The 17,905-nt window shown below is 38.9% G+C and overlaps 3 protein-coding genes across 6 annotated transcripts in view; 2 read left to right on the plus strand and 1 right to left on the minus strand.

Moving 5' to 3' along the window:
- The first annotated feature begins 554 nt into the window (after window positions 1-554).
- On the plus strand, window positions 555-9,396 carry ldlrb (low density lipoprotein receptor b). The gene is made up of 16 exons (XM_077719216.1): window positions 555-799; window positions 2,320-2,439; window positions 3,117-3,239; window positions 3,395-3,919; window positions 4,550-4,672; window positions 4,763-4,882; window positions 4,966-5,094; window positions 5,189-5,360; window positions 5,568-5,795; window positions 6,077-6,195; window positions 6,355-6,494; window positions 7,048-7,189; window positions 7,271-7,504; window positions 7,618-7,671; window positions 7,751-7,908; window positions 8,103-9,396. The coding sequence occupies exons 1-16, from the start codon at window positions 739-741 to the stop codon at window positions 8,139-8,141; spliced, it is 2,487 nt and encodes an 828-aa protein (XP_077575342.1). The 5' UTR covers window positions 555-738; the 3' UTR covers window positions 8,142-9,396.
- Window positions 9,397-10,752: 1,356 nt separating this feature from the next.
- On the plus strand, window positions 10,753-14,452 carry ap1m2 (adaptor related protein complex 1 subunit mu 2). The gene is made up of 12 exons (XM_077719217.1): window positions 10,753-11,017; window positions 11,585-11,741; window positions 12,008-12,075; window positions 12,174-12,304; window positions 12,411-12,558; window positions 12,641-12,767; window positions 12,838-12,980; window positions 13,061-13,132; window positions 13,227-13,385; window positions 13,711-13,836; window positions 14,001-14,076; window positions 14,224-14,452. The coding sequence occupies exons 1-12, from the start codon at window positions 10,976-10,978 to the stop codon at window positions 14,247-14,249; spliced, it is 1,275 nt and encodes a 424-aa protein (XP_077575343.1). The 5' UTR covers window positions 10,753-10,975; the 3' UTR covers window positions 14,250-14,452.
- The window catches only part of LOC144198293 (uncharacterized), a 7,341-nt gene continuing 3,010 nt past the window's right edge, over window positions 13,575-17,905 (minus strand). The window contains exons 1-4 of one of the 4 annotated variants that reach the window (XR_013326686.1): window positions 17,545-17,673; window positions 17,182-17,364; window positions 16,133-16,367; window positions 13,576-15,034 (exon numbers count right to left, since the gene is read on the minus strand). Coding sequence is in view for 1 of the 4 variants with exons in the window: in XM_077719219.1 (XP_077575345.1) it covers window positions 15,007-15,034; window positions 15,467-15,570; window positions 17,182-17,364 (315 nt within the window). In the remaining 3 variants the exon portion in view is untranslated. Of the gene's footprint in view, window positions 15,035-15,356; window positions 15,571-16,132; window positions 16,368-17,181; window positions 17,365-17,544; window positions 17,674-17,905 lie in introns of those variants that run through there. The other 3 variants (XR_013326685.1, XM_077719219.1, XR_013326684.1) reach the window with 3 other exon arrangements.

Consider the following 17,905-nt stretch of genomic DNA (forward strand, 5'->3'; position numbering starts at 1 on the left):
GAAAAAGAAAAAAAAAATTCTCATCTCAGAAAATGAAATGAAAAAATATTATTGTTATAGGCAGATAGTGGTTAACATGTCAGCCTCACAGGTTGTTCCTCACTCTCTGGAGTTTGCATGATCGACTCAGGCTTGCACATCCCCAAAATATGCAGAATAGGCATGTTTAACACTCTAAATTGCCCCCAAGTATGAGAGTGAGCCTGAATGTCTGTCCGGCCGGCTTGCTGTAGTTAGCTGGAATAAGCTCCAGCACCTCCTGCGACCATTTTTAGGGTAAGTGGTTCAGAAAATGAATGAATGAGTAAAGTTGCATAATAAAATCAAAAGCCCAGCATCACTTTATGTAGGATTCAAAGTATTGCATCACATCAGTCCACATGCGTCCATCGAAGACCTGCTTTAAACACACCGTTTAACCGTACGATTGTTGGAACAATAGTGCGCACACCCGGGAAAAGATAGGCGTCACGGTTGCCAAAGCCGATGTATGCCACCGCCCCACGCGAAATACCGAGTGTCCCATTTCAAAGATCACGCCACCTGCTGTAGCCACGCCCACCTGACCAGCCAACATGACAGCGTCAAAGCGCGTCTTCTCATCTTGGTCACTTCCACTTGCGTCTTGTCCACATATTTAATCGCATCGCTGCAGTGTGGCTTCACCCAAAGCTCGTTTTAACAGAGGATACATATTTCTTTTTGGCGTTAAATACAATTTTACAGCACGTGTCAGATATGTTTCGATTGTGCATGTGCATCGTGCTGATGCTGATAATCAATGACTCCGGCTTTGCAGGTGAGAACGTTGTCATCATTGTTTTTAATTCTTCAAATGTGTATTTCTGCTATTTTTCTGCACAGTTTATAAGCGCAACTATATTTATTGTCTATTCTCTCACTTTGAAGTTGTTGAAAGAACTAAAAAGATTGCCAGCCGTTTCCTGGCTTCCGTTAGTGGAACTATAAATGGCACTGCTGCGTTATTATTAATAGAGATTAAAATTTGCATTCGTCTGCGAGCCAAATGTCTCACAGAAATGTTTGTGTTTTATAATATGGGTACTTTTGTAATAGAGACAGCCTATGATGTCTTAATAAAGTTGTTTTTTGATGCTGTTTTGTTGAGGAAGAACATCCAAGAGATGAGTAAAGGTCAAATGGCACAATGGAAAATCTCACTAAATCACTAATAATGGAAGAGGTAGTTCAAATCTACAAAAAAATGGTGTAAAATTATATTTGCTATGCTTGTACTTTGAAAAAGCGGTTTGATCTTTTAGACGAAAAAATAAACTAATGGAATTTTTAAGTTCTTATCATTTAAACATCCTCAAAACTTTGGAGATGCTGTATCACAATTTGTTGGCCATATGTGTTATGATTGTACATGTAGTACATAAAAACACAGATAAAAGCACTGCCATTTCTGCTAACAAGATAAAGTTCTTGGATAAGAGATTCTGGGTTGCCCCTAGCAACTTCTGTTAACACTGTACTGTCAACATAATCTTAAGGAGTTAGTCACATGTTCGTCCGTTTCTTATTCATGCACATAGGACCACAAGGCTAACTAAGTAGGTCCTTCGTAAACATTGTGCGTCATTTTATGGTTCTTGACCTGGTTTAAGGAGGTTGTGATGGTTAGTAATGGGGAAACAGTCTCGTTCCCTTTCATGTATTTGACGGTAGTGCCTGTCTTTTCAGAGAAAAGTCAGAGGTTGTGTTTCAGAGTTAATGCAAATGTTGTGGTCTAATTGCCGGTGCACCATCTGCACTCACTTTGGAAACCTATTCCTGTAAATGCTGAAATGCCTCCCGCTTGGCTTTCGTGTCATACACTTGTTTAGATGGTGCTTTGTGGTTCAAAGCAGAGAAGAGGCCTGTTGATTTTTGAATTTTAAGGATATGATTAGTGTTTATAAAAGCAATAGCATACACACATCTTAGCAGAAGGCCCATGTGAGCTATGTGTGGAGGATTTTGACCAGCAAGGCTAATTGTCAAGTGCACAAAATCCAACCTCTCGATATGCCAAAGTAATTTTCCCAGTTTGGGTATAATCATCATTTTTGTACAGCTTTATTGCAGAAATTAAATAAAATCTAGGCAGTAACATGGTAGATTGCTTATTCAAATTCATTTTGAGGAAGCCAAACCTTCCAAATTTGTTTTCACAATATCCTATTGTCTAAATATAGTTCTGGATTCAAGCCATTTTTTGGTATATTTTTGACACAAACTCACTTTACTACTCAATGCTTTGAATAATGATGTTGCTGTCCTTGAACTTAACCGTTTTGTCATTCACCTGTGCAGCATACGAATGTAGCGACAATCGTCTGACTTGTGCCAATGGCCGCTGCGTCACGATCAAGTGGGTGTGCGACGGCCGTGATGACTGCGGCGATGGAACTGATGAACTGCCAGAAAACTGCAGTAAGTTTTTATTTTCATTTGTGTACAACTTTTTGCAGTGTTTTGAAAAGGAATTACATGAGTTATTTTTGAAAAAAAAAGTTTAATTACCAATATAAACGGTTTAAATCCAAATTTATGATTGTGGATACCTGGGGTAAACATTCGATAAACATCTTTTTTTTAAAACAATTAACGAATACTATTTATTATGTTAAATACAATTACTTTTAAGACATTCCATATTCAGGGATTTTGGGAGTGAAATATTATTTTGTTGCAAGATTGATGTAACTAAACAATGGAAGTCTTAGGAGGATAAAATTAAGTGAGAAGCATGATGTTTATTTTTATTTTTGAGGTAAGAAACAGATATTATTAATCGAAACCAATCAAATTGTATTGGTAGTCTATTGCCGTCAATTCCAGCTAATGAGTTATCAAATTTACATCAGAAATCATTGGGGGAATATGAGTTAATAATCCTTTTTTTTTAAATACTATGAAAAATGCAACAAAAAAACCTATAGTAAAATTATATTTAACATTTTACAAAATAAAATACATTTTTGGGAAAAATTCTGTATTTTTAAAAAATGTCCATCAGTGTAATTTACTGCCTTCATTTATTTATGTATATTTGGTAAATTGAAATGCTCTTTACTGAGTCTATTCATACTTGCTGTCTGCATCCTTAGAGTTCAGAAGCTGTTATGAGGAAGAGTTTGACTGCGGTCCTCCCCACAATGTTTGCGTGCCACTAACGCTGCACTGCGACGGCACAGAGGACTGTCGAAATGGCGCTGATGAAAGAAACTGTGGTACCTTGTCCTACATTGCAGATATTGAACACATACAACCTTATCATATACACATCATCTTTTGTAAAATTGTCATAGCAAATAACTGAATATCATTCTCTAGATGGTAAACATGTAGCAGAGGCCAGATATTGAGTCATTTCACTCAAATACAGGTTCAAAGGAGTGCAAATTTAACCAGTTTCGATGTGCAACGGGTGGTGAGTGCATTTCCATATCGTGGACGTGTGACTTCGAAGAAGACTGCCCAGACGGCTCTGACGAGGCCAACTGTACGAGCCCGACCTGCAACCCTGGACAATTCCAATGTAGGGACTCGTCGTGCGTGCCTCTTTACTGGTACTGCGACGGTGCGAAGGACTGCCTAGACGGCAGTGATGAGCACGATTGTGGCATCAAGGTAGAGCAGCATTGTCCAGAAAATAAGTTCCAGTGCGCCAATGGCCAATGCATTTACTTGCGATGGCGCTGCGATGGTGGCTTTGACTGCTACGATAACTCGGACGAGGAAAACTGCAGTAAATCGAGTGTTTTGGGGAGAGTTTCGGCTAACCCAGCTCACGCTCCCTGTCGCCCGGATGAGTTCCAGTGCGCTAATAACAGTTGTATCCACGGCAGCCTTCAGTGCAACCAAGTGCACGACTGCCCCGACGGCAGAGATGAGATCGACTGTGAAACAAGTGATTATTTTATTGATTTTGTTTCTCATTGTTGACAAACATTTTGGAAGCAGCAACTAAATTTTCATGAAATTGCATTTTCCACCATTTACCAGCAATTCATAGGCCGTTTGCATTGACTTATGGATTTTGACGCAATTGAATTTAATTGCAGTTGATTGTTTTGTTTTGGTAAAGTATAAATGATAGGTAAAGCTGCTAAATGTATTATAACATTTTCAGTTGATGAATTTCCATTTTTGGCTGCATTTCAATAAATACACGTTAACTTATTATATAGACAGATAGCGGACACACGTATACAATGAATTACACAAATTAAACAGATTTTTTTTTTAAATGTGGGGAATTTTTGTCAAAAGGCTAATCTTAGTTTTAAATGTAAGAAAAACAAATTCTTAAATTTGGGGCTTTTATCAAATGTAGTTGGCAGGAGTAATCAATCAAAATTATATATTTCAATAATAAATGAATGTTTCCATAATATAGAAATATTTTGAAACTATATTTCTAAAGAACTTTTTTACTAGGTTTAATTTACTTTGACCTAAATGTGAAAATGTACTACAACATTCATATTTTTTTAATTTTTAATTACTTCTGCTTTTATACTTTTCCTGTTCTCACTAGGAAATACATGCAATGGTCCCACTATGTTCAAGTGTAGTAGTGGGGAGTGCATCAGCATCAGCAAGGTCTGCGACAAGCAGCAAGACTGTCGAGACCATTCAGATGAACCGGTCGCATTGTGCGGTAGGTCTTGGCTTTTTTTCCACACATTATTGCTCGTACACTGGAAAATGTGAAATTGACAGAGTCCTGTGCTTGTGTGCGTCTCCACAGATGTCAATGAGTGTATCGTTGGGAATGGTGGGTGCTCCCATATTTGTGTTGATCTCAAGATTGGCTTCTCATGCTCCTGCCCTGCTGGATACAAATTGATTGAAGACGAACACTGTGAAGGTGAGTGGTAGGAAATGTGGGAGTAAAGTTGGAAATGTCAATGAGAGTTAAGCATTAACATTTGGCATGGTCACTACCTACAGACATTGACGAATGTATGCAACCAGACATTTGCAGTCAAGTTTGTACCAATGAGCCCAGCAGCTACAATTGTGATTGTAAAGATGGTTACGTGATGGATCCGACCACCAGAGAGTGCAAAGCTGGGATTGGTAATGTTTGAAACATGCAAACACTGTGCCCCTCTTACTTAAATGACCAAACTGGAGCTCAGATTGTCAACTTGATCTCCGTTACCTCCTCCAGGCAGTACGGCAGAACTTTACTTTGCCAATAAACACAACGTGAGGAAGGTGACTGTTGATCGCAGCAACTACGTGCATGTGATAGAGGACTTAAAGGAGACTGTGGCTCTAGACATAGACATTCACAAGAAGATAATCTTCTGGTCGGACCGTTTCTACAAAACAATATACAGGTTGGAAACATAATGATTCTAACTGTTTACAAATGGTCCAACACTATTGCTGCTGTTGATGGTGCTACAAGTCAAATACTTGTGTTGTTTTAAGATTGCCAATGTTCCATAAATGAGATGTTCCAATATATTCAATAATTTGGTAACATGGTCTCATGAAACTGTCTTAAATTCAGTCCATATATCTGTGACTCTTCCCCTTCATAGCTCCGAGTTGGACAAGGCTGACCAATCCTCTGCGCACACTGTGGTAATCGGCGATGGGATTGAGTACCCGGAAGACCTCGCTGTTGACTGGGTTCATGGCAACATCTATTTGACGGACAGTTCTTTGAAGACCATCTCTGTGGCGACGATGGATGGCAAAAAGAGGAAGACACTAATTGCAGACAATCTTGATCAGCCAAAAGCCATAACAGTGGATCCTGTGAATAAGTGAGTTTGGTTTAAACTATCACTTAAATTGGGTCCTTTAGTGAATTCACTAGATTACATTTTCACTGATCCACAACCCAGTATTTTTCTATGTAAAATCAAACTAAAGAATTGCAAAACACAAGTGTTAGTCCAATTTCACTCTTGGCCAGGCAGCCAGAGTCAAAATAGGACTTTTAAGTGCTGAACTCATTGGCTTGCAATGACAAGGACATATGTCTAGTTCATTTGAAGTGGGTGAAGAGTAGTAGGAAAATAACTAACTGACCTAATTTTGTCAGTTTCATGTACTGGACGGATTGTGGCATGCATGCCAAAATAGAAAGGAGTGGTTTGAATGGAGCTGACCGTGTCGCCTTGGTAACCGACAACATCATATTCCCCACTGGAATAACAATAGGTAAGACTGACTTTTTGATATCAGATCCAATCTTGATTTTTCTTTTTTAGACAATACTGAGAGTTTTAGACCAGTAAAAATAATGTTAACTTGGACACAGACAAGATAAGGAAAGAACTACAGTAGAATAATGAGTCACATTTTCTGATCTTGGGGCAGATGGTGTCAACCAGCGGATCTACTGGGTGGACTCCAAGATTCAAACGCTGTCCAGTGTGGATATCAATGGAAAGACTCGATCTACCAAAATTCACAATGAAGAAAAACTCGGACATCCGCTCTCTCTGGCTGTGTTTGAGGTTAGTGATGAAGTTACTCATTGTGCCTGCCAGGCATGTCTCTTTATGTTTACTAAAGGCAGCTCCTTCTCTAGTGTACTTTCTTCCTTTTTGAAAATATTTCTGTTGATTTTGAGTTAGTTGAATTAAAATTGACAGCCTGGGCTGTTATCATACTTGGCTGGTTAAAAAGAAAGAGGGGAAAAAAAAGAAAAAAGGATCTCAATGGATTTTTGTGAGAAGTTTGCCCCACCAGTGCGTCAAATTCAGAATTGTATCGCCTCTTGAGTAATTGATTTGAAGTAAAGTCTAGATTAAAAACTCTTGAATTGTATATACTGTTTACCCCTTATGTTTTGTTCAACTTTGTATGAAATAGAAGGGGGTTTTCTAGGGGGGAAAAGGGTCTTAAATTCATGTTTAGGAAACTAAACTAAAAGGGTAACAAAACAAAAAAAAGTTTCCAGTCATTTAGTTGAGCATTGAACCTCTAAAATAGCAACATTTTAGCCTCTAGGTTGGTTAAATACATTCTCAATTTTCTTAAATGTCTGTGTTTTTGTTGTTTAACCAGGACAGAGTGTTTTGGACGGATATGCACAAAAAGGCTGTTTTCAGCGCTGACCGTAGGACGGGAGAGGACATCAAGGAGTTGGCAAACAACCTGAACGATCCTGAGGATATTGTGGTTTATCACATCCTCAAGCAACCAAATGGTACATCAAAATCAACCAAATTTCAGCTTACAGCAGACAAAGCAAAAAAAGCTATCTTTTACACTATTCTCCTGCTTCTAGGTACAAACTGGTGCACAGAGGGGAACCTTTTGAACGGAGGCTGCGAGTACCTGTGCCTTCCCGCTCCCATCATCAACCAGCATTCTCCGAAATACACATGTGCCTGCCCCGATAACATGGACCTGGCCCCTGACATGAGGGAATGTGTGTCCAAAGTTACTGAGACGACATCGGGCATCCTCTCTCAGGGGCTTAATCAATCCCCCAAACTACAGCCCCCAGCTCCATCTCTAGGTACAAACGCCAAAACCAGTCCCCCCAGCTGAACTCATGGAAAAGAAAACACCTAAAAGGACTTTATTGTGATCTTCTGGGCCAAATTTTGAATCTGACTTCTTCTTTTTCAGACAACACACAAGAGGCATCCCACACGACTGCTCTCTACATTTCAATTCCCATGGGTAATATAATATTCTAAAAGAACACTTGCCTTTTCCTGCTTCACAAATTTAAACCTCACTGCCGTCTTTTCCTCTGCAGTGATTATGACCTTTTTGGTGTTTGGGGCAGTGTTGGTATGGAAGCAATGGCGATCGAACAACACCAACACCATGCACTTTATCAACCCTGTGTATCAGAAGACCATAGATGATCAAGTGCAAATCCGCAGTCATTCTGAAGGCTACATCCATGTTCAGGTAACCCTTACTTAATATCAGTCATTAGAAATAATTGACGCCAGCACAAAAACTACAAAATGGTTTGACATTCACGATTATGAATAGCTTTCGTTTGACCCCCCCCCCCCCCCTCTGTACTCCAAGACCTTAATTTAGATGCAGACTGCATTTTTTTAGTTAATTAGTCATTGTTTTTTTTTTTCTTTTTGCAGGGGCAAATGATTGATATGGATGGTGAAGACATTGCATAACTTTAATATGCCAAAGATTATTTTTGTTTTTATAATGAGTTATTTATTTTTGTTTTCCTGACATGCCTTGTTACTTGTTTGTGACTTAAGCATCATCCAAAGAAGAACCAGATTTGGGTCTGGTTTTGGTGGGCAAAGAGAGTTGGGAATGGGGTGGGGAAGAGTGTTAAATAATTCAGAGGATGAAGCTCTTACACTTGCACTTTCTTGTGTCTCTGAATGTTACCAAAGCCTTTTGCAGCTGTTTCAAAAGTTATTTATTTTAGGCTGGTGCCTTTTTTGCTACTGTATTTATACAGGGAACCATTGGGCTAATCAATGGTTCATGAAGAGTAATCCAAGAGCCACTTCAATCAGTGTCTTTCTGAAACAACTGTGCCTTTTTCAAACACTTTTCTGTCGTTAATGCTCATTAACTTACTTGCTGATGGCAACTGGGAGATTTTTTTCCCCCAAACGTTAGAAAAGATGTGCAATTTTAATTCGGTACCTTTGATAAAAAGTGTAGTGTATCAAAGTAAATGGAAGAGTTAATGTTATTTTAATGTTGTCTGCTAATATCGATACGTTTGCCATTAATATTGTATCCCGGGTCAATATTTTGGCATCGTTACTTTGGATATAGTTTCTTTTAATGAAGACACAGGAGCAGTTATATGACACACACCAAATGCTAATGCTGTTAAAATTCCTGTCAACCAAAAATGAAGGTGTTTTAAATGATGTGATATATTTTGTATGATACTGTCTGCTGCCTTTTCTGTGTGCACTGAATCGGGGAAAATTGTAGATTCCAACATTTATTTATTTTAGGTTGAATACTAAAGATATATATAATAATGGGTTGGAAACTGAAGTTTTTGATTGGTGTGGTGTTGCTGTCAAGGCAAAATTGATGCATAACTGGACACATTTGGATTTAAGAGTTGATTTTTTTTATTTGCTTTTTTTAGTAAAGGGAACAAAGCTGTCGAAAATATAAGGCATTTAAGTCATAAGCTAAATATTGTCATGCCTGTTGTTTTGGACAAGCAATGTTGTCAAAGTCCTAAAAATATTTGATAAAATACACCATATAATTTGTGTTATGGGTTCAAAAGTGTAAATTAAATTGAAATGTGTCCAAAATGAATACCTTTGGCTTACCTTATATATCTTGTTGTTGTATAGTCACATTGTGCAGCTGTTAATTTAAAGCATTCACAAGTTCTTTTCGAGTCTTTTGTGTAATTTAAAAAAAAATCATGTTAAGTCACCACTTATTCCTTCATTTTGGTTTTTTTAATAATACAGTTAGGCTATGTAAGGTAAAGGTAATTGTTTCACTACTATGAATGCACCATGCATGTGAGCAATGTAGTCTGTCCAGTTTTGGCATCCACATTCCACAACCAATTTTTACTCACAATTCGATCGACAGATATTCTTATTTTCTACAAATGTGCTTTATTTGAAAGTTAACCATGGATAGTATTGTGAATAATTTGAAAGCATTTGCATGTTGCATCATGGGTTGTATTTGAATATTATTTAATGAGAACGCAAATTGCCTTGTTGATATTGTGAATGGGAAGATTCACCTGAGACTTCACCTGCTCTGCCCGCCTACAACTCACCTCATGCCATTCGCACCTTCCCATTGGCTGGCTCCTGGCACAAAAGGGTGGGGTTTCATCTCACGCCATTGAATCATCGCAGCCTGGATTGGCCAAATGAAGTGCCCAAGCCCGTTTAAAAAGCTTATATATTCAAAGTCGTCTTGGCAACGAATTCAGATGCAATTGAGAAAATTTGCATTCTATCATAACCAACTACACATCATTAAAAGAGTGATGGCTGCATGATTTCCCACCAAGATGGCACCAAATGCCAAGGTTCAATTGCAATGACTGTCTTTACATATAGTGAACTATTTGCAATGCATTGTACACTCAAGTATCGGCAAGGTCACCATGATGCATCACCCATACTCACCTTGTCTCACCCAAATGCCATTCAACAATGGCTCCTTTCACTATCATCTTGAACTTTTACATATTTTACACTGCACATCAATTGTATTTGCTCATGAACAACATTGCTGTCTCACCCCGGGCCTATTGCTTTTACTAACTAGTCTGGCAGTCGGTACAGGAAGCGTGGATTCAATTCCCACTCGGTACATGTGTTGATGTGAATGTCTAGCAGTTACTAAACTGGGATAGGCTCCAGCACCCCGCCAAGTGGACAAGGACAACCAGTGTTGAAAATGAATGGTCAGGGATAATTGAGAGGACGTTAGTGTGGCATTCATCACAAAATATGAAATTCAGTCCCTAGTTAAATTACATCATAATTACATTTCCAAAAATAGAATATGCATTTTTTGTTGGTTACATACTTTGTCAAAAGACATTTCTATTTTTTTTTTTGTAAATTGATGAGTTAATTGCACTATATAATCCATAGGCCTATAATCAGTCTATGGTTAAATCTAGAACAAATAACATTTATCATTTTTTCTTCTGTTTGATATGAAATTATAAGCCAAGTCTGTTTTACTTTTACATGTTTGTAAAGTACTCGCTGCAATTCATTACAACTATGTGTATAATTGTAGCGCCACTACGTGGACATTTTGAGAAGTGCACCATTGTTCCGGGCCCAGGTGTGCTGTTAATGTTTTACACCTGGATACGACGACATCACGACGCATTCTGGGGAAGTTGCACTGGAACACAAGACGAGCGTTGAGGAATTGTTCGAAGTGGATGTTTTTAAAGCTTTAATACAGATTTTTATAAGAGTTGTTGACTCGGTTTGGAAACTTAACTATTTTTGCGTGTGCGTGAACTATGTCCCTCTCCGCAGTGTTTGTGTTGGACCTCAAGGGGAAGGTAAGATCAATTCATTGATAGCGTTTGTTGTTGTTACTTAACACAAGTGGCCATCATGATCAAACAGCTCTGGTCAAAATGATATGTTTTTGGCTTTAATTTGCGATCTAACTGTTAAACATTGATAGTGATGTTAAAAATTAATATAGTGTCTGTTAATATGTTAAATCGGTACTTCCGGGTTTAGGAAAGGTGTCTGTGGAAAATGCCTGCAGTAGATAAATCTCTTACCCAAGTGGTTGTCAAATATTATCAGATTTTAACAAATTTAAAGTCAGTGCACCTTAAATAAAAGGATGTGTTTTAAGGGAAGTACATTTAGTAGAGATTGCACTGTGCAGGTCTTGCACAAAGCATTTTTAATTCACATTAAAAGTGCTTTATATATGGAAAAAATATTAAAATGTGTCATTCATCAAGGGTGCGCCTTATAATGTGGTGCACCTTATAGTTGTGAAAATACGGTAGGTCATATGGATTTATGAATGCTCACAATACATACTATAAGGTACCATATATCTTGTAGATTATCCATATTTGTAGCACTAAACCATCTTTTCTTTTCAGGTATTGATATGTCGTAATTATAAGGGCGATGTGGACATGGCGGAAATTGACCACTTCATGCCTCTCCTCATGCAACATGACGAGGAGGGTCTCATGTGTCCCGTGATGTCGCATGGCAACGTTCACTTCATGTGGATCAAACACAGCAACCTCTACTGTATCCTTCACTTGCTTTTAGTTCCAACAAAACCACACAAGTTCTCAATTTGGATGAGTAAAATACACCCAAGTACACCCATAACTTCAATGTGATATCCAATTAAAGAATTCATTTGGTAATCTGAGAGCACAAAAATATGACATTTGCTCTAGTATTAAATTGAGTTTAAATGTAAATGTAAACTTGCAAAAATATATTTTTCAAAGATGCTTTTGCTATGATTGTGGTAGATTCCAAAAGTACTTAACTTGATATTCCTGCAGTGGTGGCCACCACTAACAAGAACTCCAATGCCTCGCTTGTATATTCGTTCCTCTACAAACTCGTTGAGGTCAGTATGTGTCTTTTTCATATTGTGCATCTGTTTACATTGCAAATTTATCCCAAAATAAAATGACGTATAGTCGAACCAATGTGTGGGTGCCGTAGGTATTTACAGAGTATTTCAAGGAACTGGAGGAGGAGAGCATTCAGGACAACTTTGTGGTCGTCTATGAGTTGCTGGACGAGCTGATGGACTTTGGATTCCCTCAGACCACGGACAGCAAGATCCTTCAGGAGTGAGGATAAAGCCATATATATATATATAGTATCCACAAATAATCTATAGTCTATAGATTGTGTTCACTGTACAAGTGCATGGCTTCATTGTGTCTTTTTATATAGATACATTACACAGGAAGGTGCTAAACTTGAGGTGGCAAAGTCAAAAGTGCCAACCACAGTCACCAATGCCGTTTCCTGGAGGTCTGAGGGCATCAAACACAAAAAGAATGAGGTCTTTATTGATGTCATTGAATCTATCAATGTTTTGGTAAGTCATTTCAACATACCAAATCCTTTGTGATTAATTTCAGGTTGCAATTACTCACTAGATGCCAAATTTGCTTCATCAGGTGAATGCAAACGGCAGTGTGATGAGCAGCGACATCGTGGGCAGCATCAAACTGAAGACCATGTTGTCGGGGATGCCCGAACTGCGACTCGGCCTTAACGATAGGGTCCTCTTCGCTCTTACCGGGCGTAAGTACATCGTGACTGCTTCTGTCAGTTACTCATTGCAAATTAATAGACAGTTTGCTTGTCTTTTCAGGTGACAAAGGGAAGACAGTGGTGATGGAAGATGTCAAGTTCCACCAGTGTGTGCGTCTGTCACGCTTTGAGAATGACCGCACCATTTCTTTTATTCCTCCAGACGGGGAGTCGGAGCTGATGTCATACCGCATAAATACCCATGTTAGTCGCAAACTTAGGTCTTCTCTCTACGGTATGAATGACCACCATATTGGTTCAATCGTACATGTTTTTTGTTGCAGGTAAAGCCGCTGATATGGATTGAATCAATAATAGAGAAGTTCTCTCACAGCAGAGTGGAAATTATGGTTAAGGTATACATAGCAAACAAACATATTAGCTAATCTTACATTAAAAAAAACTGTTTTTTTTCATGTTCAATGGCTATATTATTTTGTAATTATTTAGGCAAAGGGGCAGTTCAAAAAACAATCGGTGGCCAATAACGTGGAGGTGAGGATTCCTGTACCCAGTGACGCCGATTCGCCAAAGTTCAAAACCAGTACGGGTAATGCCAAATATGTACCGGAGAAGGACATGGTGGTGTGGACTATCAGATCTTTTCCAGTAAGAAACATTCTGTCTGCCTTTCAAATTTATAGTATGTTTTTTTTAATATACGTGAGGCACATGTCATGATTTTTTTTCATGAAAACTTTCTGATTTACCATTAAACTAAATTGTCAAAAACAGCGAGCCATTTTCAAATCTATAGACTGATTTTGATACTTTTATAACTTGGAAAAAAAACATCACCACATAAGGTTGAAGTATGATTTTTATAGAAACATTTTGAAGCAAGAGGATTTTGCCAAATATTAAAGGTTTCAATCTACTTGATAATTTTATTTGGCTGCAATAAAATCTATTTACTCTATTTTTAACCGTGTAGGGAGGAAAGGAGTTTCTAATGAGGGCTCACTTTGGTCTGCCAAGTGTGGAGAACAATGAGCTCGAGGGAAAACCTCCTATTACTGTCAAATTTGAAATACCTTATTTCACAGTCTCTGGAATACAGGTAGGAATACTTTTCTATTGCTGTGCTTTTTTTTAAATGTCTTGAACTACCTTGATGCCTTGTTAATTTGAGGATCTATCATGGATGGATGTTCATGTGATGTTAAAATGAAATAGTTTGAAAATGTTGCTCCTGTTACAGATGTCTAAACATGTTTTTAACAGGTGCGATATATGAAGATTATAGAAAAAAGTGGATACCAGGCATTGCCATGGGTGCGCTATATTACTCAAAGTGGAGGTAATTGATCATTTCATTCATTTTATTGGCATTTTCACAGTATATTTAGTATTTGAAAAATATTCCGAAAATGTAATGCTCTATGTAAAATATTAAGCTGATCCAATAGATATAGTTAACATGTTTTTCTTTATTTTTGGTTTTCAGATTACCAGCTGCGGACAAATATGTGAAGTCTGATGAAGACAAGCATTTTCATTTAGTTGACTGATAAGACTTTAATTTCACCTGAACAATTAATGTCTTGGATTTTTATTGTTAAAATCTAATTGCAAGTGGATTTTTTTAGTGGTGGCTTAAAAAAAATACCTGATTCACAGAGTGATGTTAATTATATTTTGTCCGTGAATAATTATTAAATTTCAATAGTCTGTCAGCTTTGTTTAATTGTTTTTCCCCTTGTTGCGCTGCTTCTGTGTGTTTATGTGTGTGTTTTCATATTTAAGCATTTAACCAATCACATTTTAGCCATTCATTGTTGCCAGGGTAAGATATCTACCTGGAGCCCTTCACAAGCAGAATGAAATGCACACAAAAAATAGACACGCCTTCAAAATGACTGATGAGCCAAGAGAAAGTAAGGAGTGGATTGCCGAGCAGCTCAGAAGTGGCGATTTACCGAAGAAAGACCCGATAAAGCTCTCCCAGGACAATGCAGCGCCATCGGTAAGTTGTCTTTTGGGGATTTCGATGCCCCAGTCATCTTTTTAAGAATGCTTTTTTGACGGTCATGCTTTTGGACGGCTCCCGCAGGAGCAGGCGGTCGACTTTGCCGGATGGCAAATCCTCACTGATCTGTAAGTCCGATTGTCGTCGACATTATCACTCTGCTTCACGTGACCTTTATGTCATTCACAGCGTCCAGTCGGGAAGAGCTCGCTGACTGGCCGCAGGAGCAGTTGGGACAGATGCACATCGACACCGCCTTCGTCATGCCAGGTTGAAAACCGTGTCGCCACTGAAAAAAAATAATGCTGTCATCTTGAGCAGTGTTGATAAATAATTGTCTTTGTGTCACGAAAGATATATTGGACAACTTGGAAGAGGAGCAGGAGGAGAAGAACGGGGTGCAGCCGACCGACCGCTTGCTTTTAATACCAGCAAATAGCCAGTGTCTTTTGATTATGCAGGCCAATTATTTTAAGACATTTTATGTAAAATGTTAATATATTAAAATGTAAAATATAATTGGTAAAGTGTTCTTTAATAAAAGGTATTTTTTCTTATGTCGCCAGTGGGATGCGAACCAGCGTCCACTTGGGTGGCAGGCGCATACTCACTGTGTGCGCTAAGAGTCAGTCTTCATTTGCCTGGGTGGCCTGGGTTCAAATCCACACATTTTCCCTTAGTTGTTTCTGTGCACATCTTGTCAAGAGACTCAGATGATTACTTAGGAAAGTGTATCCACTTGGTGGCGCAGAGGTTAGTGCACTGGACTCCGGTCGGGGAGACCTGGGTTCGCTTCCCGCTGTCGACCTTTGGCTGATCACTACACTGTGTAGTTCAGTAAATGAAATGCGAAGAGAAAAAAAAAGAAAAACTTTTTAATTTATATTAAACACTTAGTCATACTTTTCAGCAAAAGGTAATATTCCGAACTGCCTTCGGCAGTTCGGAAGAATGTTGAAGGGACCTGTCTGTGCGAAAGGCGTTCTCGGGTCGGCCTTCGGCCGACCCTCGACCGCTTGCTTGGTCAGTGAACCGCCGACACCGGGAAGCGAACTCACGTTCTCTCCGTGCAAAGGCGAGTGTGCAACCCACTACACCAACTCGTGCCCCACTTATACATAGGTGTTGAAACGTTTTATCCAAGGAAATGGGGTGAAACACTTAGTCATTTTTTGGACAAAATGCTTCATCCACCATTGAAGACTTATTAAGTTAAACACATAGGCATTTTAACTTATTCTTTTAACTGAATAATATTGGGAAAATCTTTACTTGCACTGGGATTTGAACCCAGGACCACAGAGGTGGAAAGCTGATGACTTAACCACTGGGCCATCACCCTGTGGGAGTAAGCAGTAGTACTTGTACTTGTATTGCATTCATTTACCTGAATAATATTGGGAAAATCTTTGCATGCACTGGGAGTTGAACCCAGGACCACAGAGGTGGGAGGCTGATGACTTAACCACTGGGCCACCACCCTGCGAGTGTAAGAAGTAGTACTTGTACTTGTATCTCATTCATTTACCTGAATAATATTGGGAAAATCTTTGCATGCACTGGGATTTGAACCCAGGACAACAGAGGTGGGAGGCTGATGACTTAACCACTGGGCCACCACCCTGCGAGTGTAAGAATGAGTACTTGTACTTTTACCTCATTCATTTGCCTGAACAACATTGGGAAAATATTTGCAAGCACTTGGATTTGAACCCAAGACCAAAGAAGTGAGATACTGATGACTTAGCCACTTGGCCACCGCTCTTCAAGACATAGGCAGTAGAATTTGTTGTTTAGTCTATTTTCACTCCCAGATCATACTTAGTACTTTATTGTACCTTCAAGTGGAGACAGTTTGGTAAGCTTACTAAGAAGCAAAGCAAACCAGGATTTGAACCCAGGTCCACAGAAGTGGGAAGCCAATGGCGTATTTACTAGGCCACAGGCTCCCAAAAGTAAGCAGTAGTTTTTATTTACTATGTATAGTATTTATTGTTTTGTCTGTTACAACGATGTTTATTTGAGCTTTTTAAATATATTTTTAGACTTTACAAAATTGTTTTTGACCTAAAAACACAGAAAAAAATGATTACAAATTTACAATTATTGATTTAAAAGGGAGAAAATCAGGATTATTTAATACGCATCTATACTCTTTGTTTTAGTTTGATCCTAAAACAGAAAGTCGGCACTCATTATTTACTTTCCCGGGCCACACAAAATGATACGGCAGGCCAGATTTGGCCCCCGGGCCACCACTTTGACACGTGTGCTATACATGGTCATGTTTTAAAGGGGGGGGGGGGAGCCTCATTATACATGGGCGTTTAAAAAAAGAAGCCTTACTATACTATGTCGTTAAAAAAGTCTTACTATACATGGTCGTATTTTTTTTTTAGCCTTATTATACATGGAGGGTTTGGTGGATCAGCCCACCTGTGTGGGGTTCTTCCCAGGCCTGCATGGGTTTTCTCCAAGAACACCAGTTTCCTCCCACATTTCAAAGGCTGCAGGCTGGTTGCACACTAGATGTGAGCGTGAATGGTTGTCCGTCTCCTCTGCCACCGCTCCAGGGTGTCCCGAAGTTAGTTGGGATAGGCTCAGGCACCCTCCGCGACCCTTGTGGACACAAAGCGGTTCAGAGAATGAATGAACAATCAAAGTTGGTCTCATTTCATCAGGCTTTCAAGTAAGGTTCTCATGGACCGCAATTACACTTTGAGAAATTCATCTGCTGTTTAAATCGGCGTTTCAAAATGTAATCAATAAGATTTCATGTCAAAATAGCTCAGTACGTACCACTCGTCTGTCGTTCGTCTTTTAATTAGGATGGGCAACGCGGTCAATAGACAAAATACAAATTCTAGCCCTCTAAGTCATGGCTCAAATGAAATAAGACGCGGTTACCGTCGCATGTCGATGACGGCAGAGGCTGTGCTCCAATACGAATTCGTCTGAGTTTTTGGGGATATTTCTATAGTCATACGTCACTGACGGCCATCTATTGTGTGTCTTCTTACGGGCCCAATTCAGCCCTTTGCTATGTGGCATTGGGTCCACTCTCTGATTGCCATTATATAACGACGACAACGCTTGATGAATTCACACGGGGAATAGGTCAAACTGTTATTGAGAGTGTTTCTTGATGTATTTGAAAAGA

Source organism: Stigmatopora nigra, chromosome 6 (genome assembly GCF_051989575.1).
Source record: "Stigmatopora nigra isolate UIUO_SnigA chromosome 6, RoL_Snig_1.1, whole genome shotgun sequence".
Taxonomy (NCBI): Eukaryota; Metazoa; Chordata; class Actinopteri; order Syngnathiformes; family Syngnathidae; genus Stigmatopora; species Stigmatopora nigra.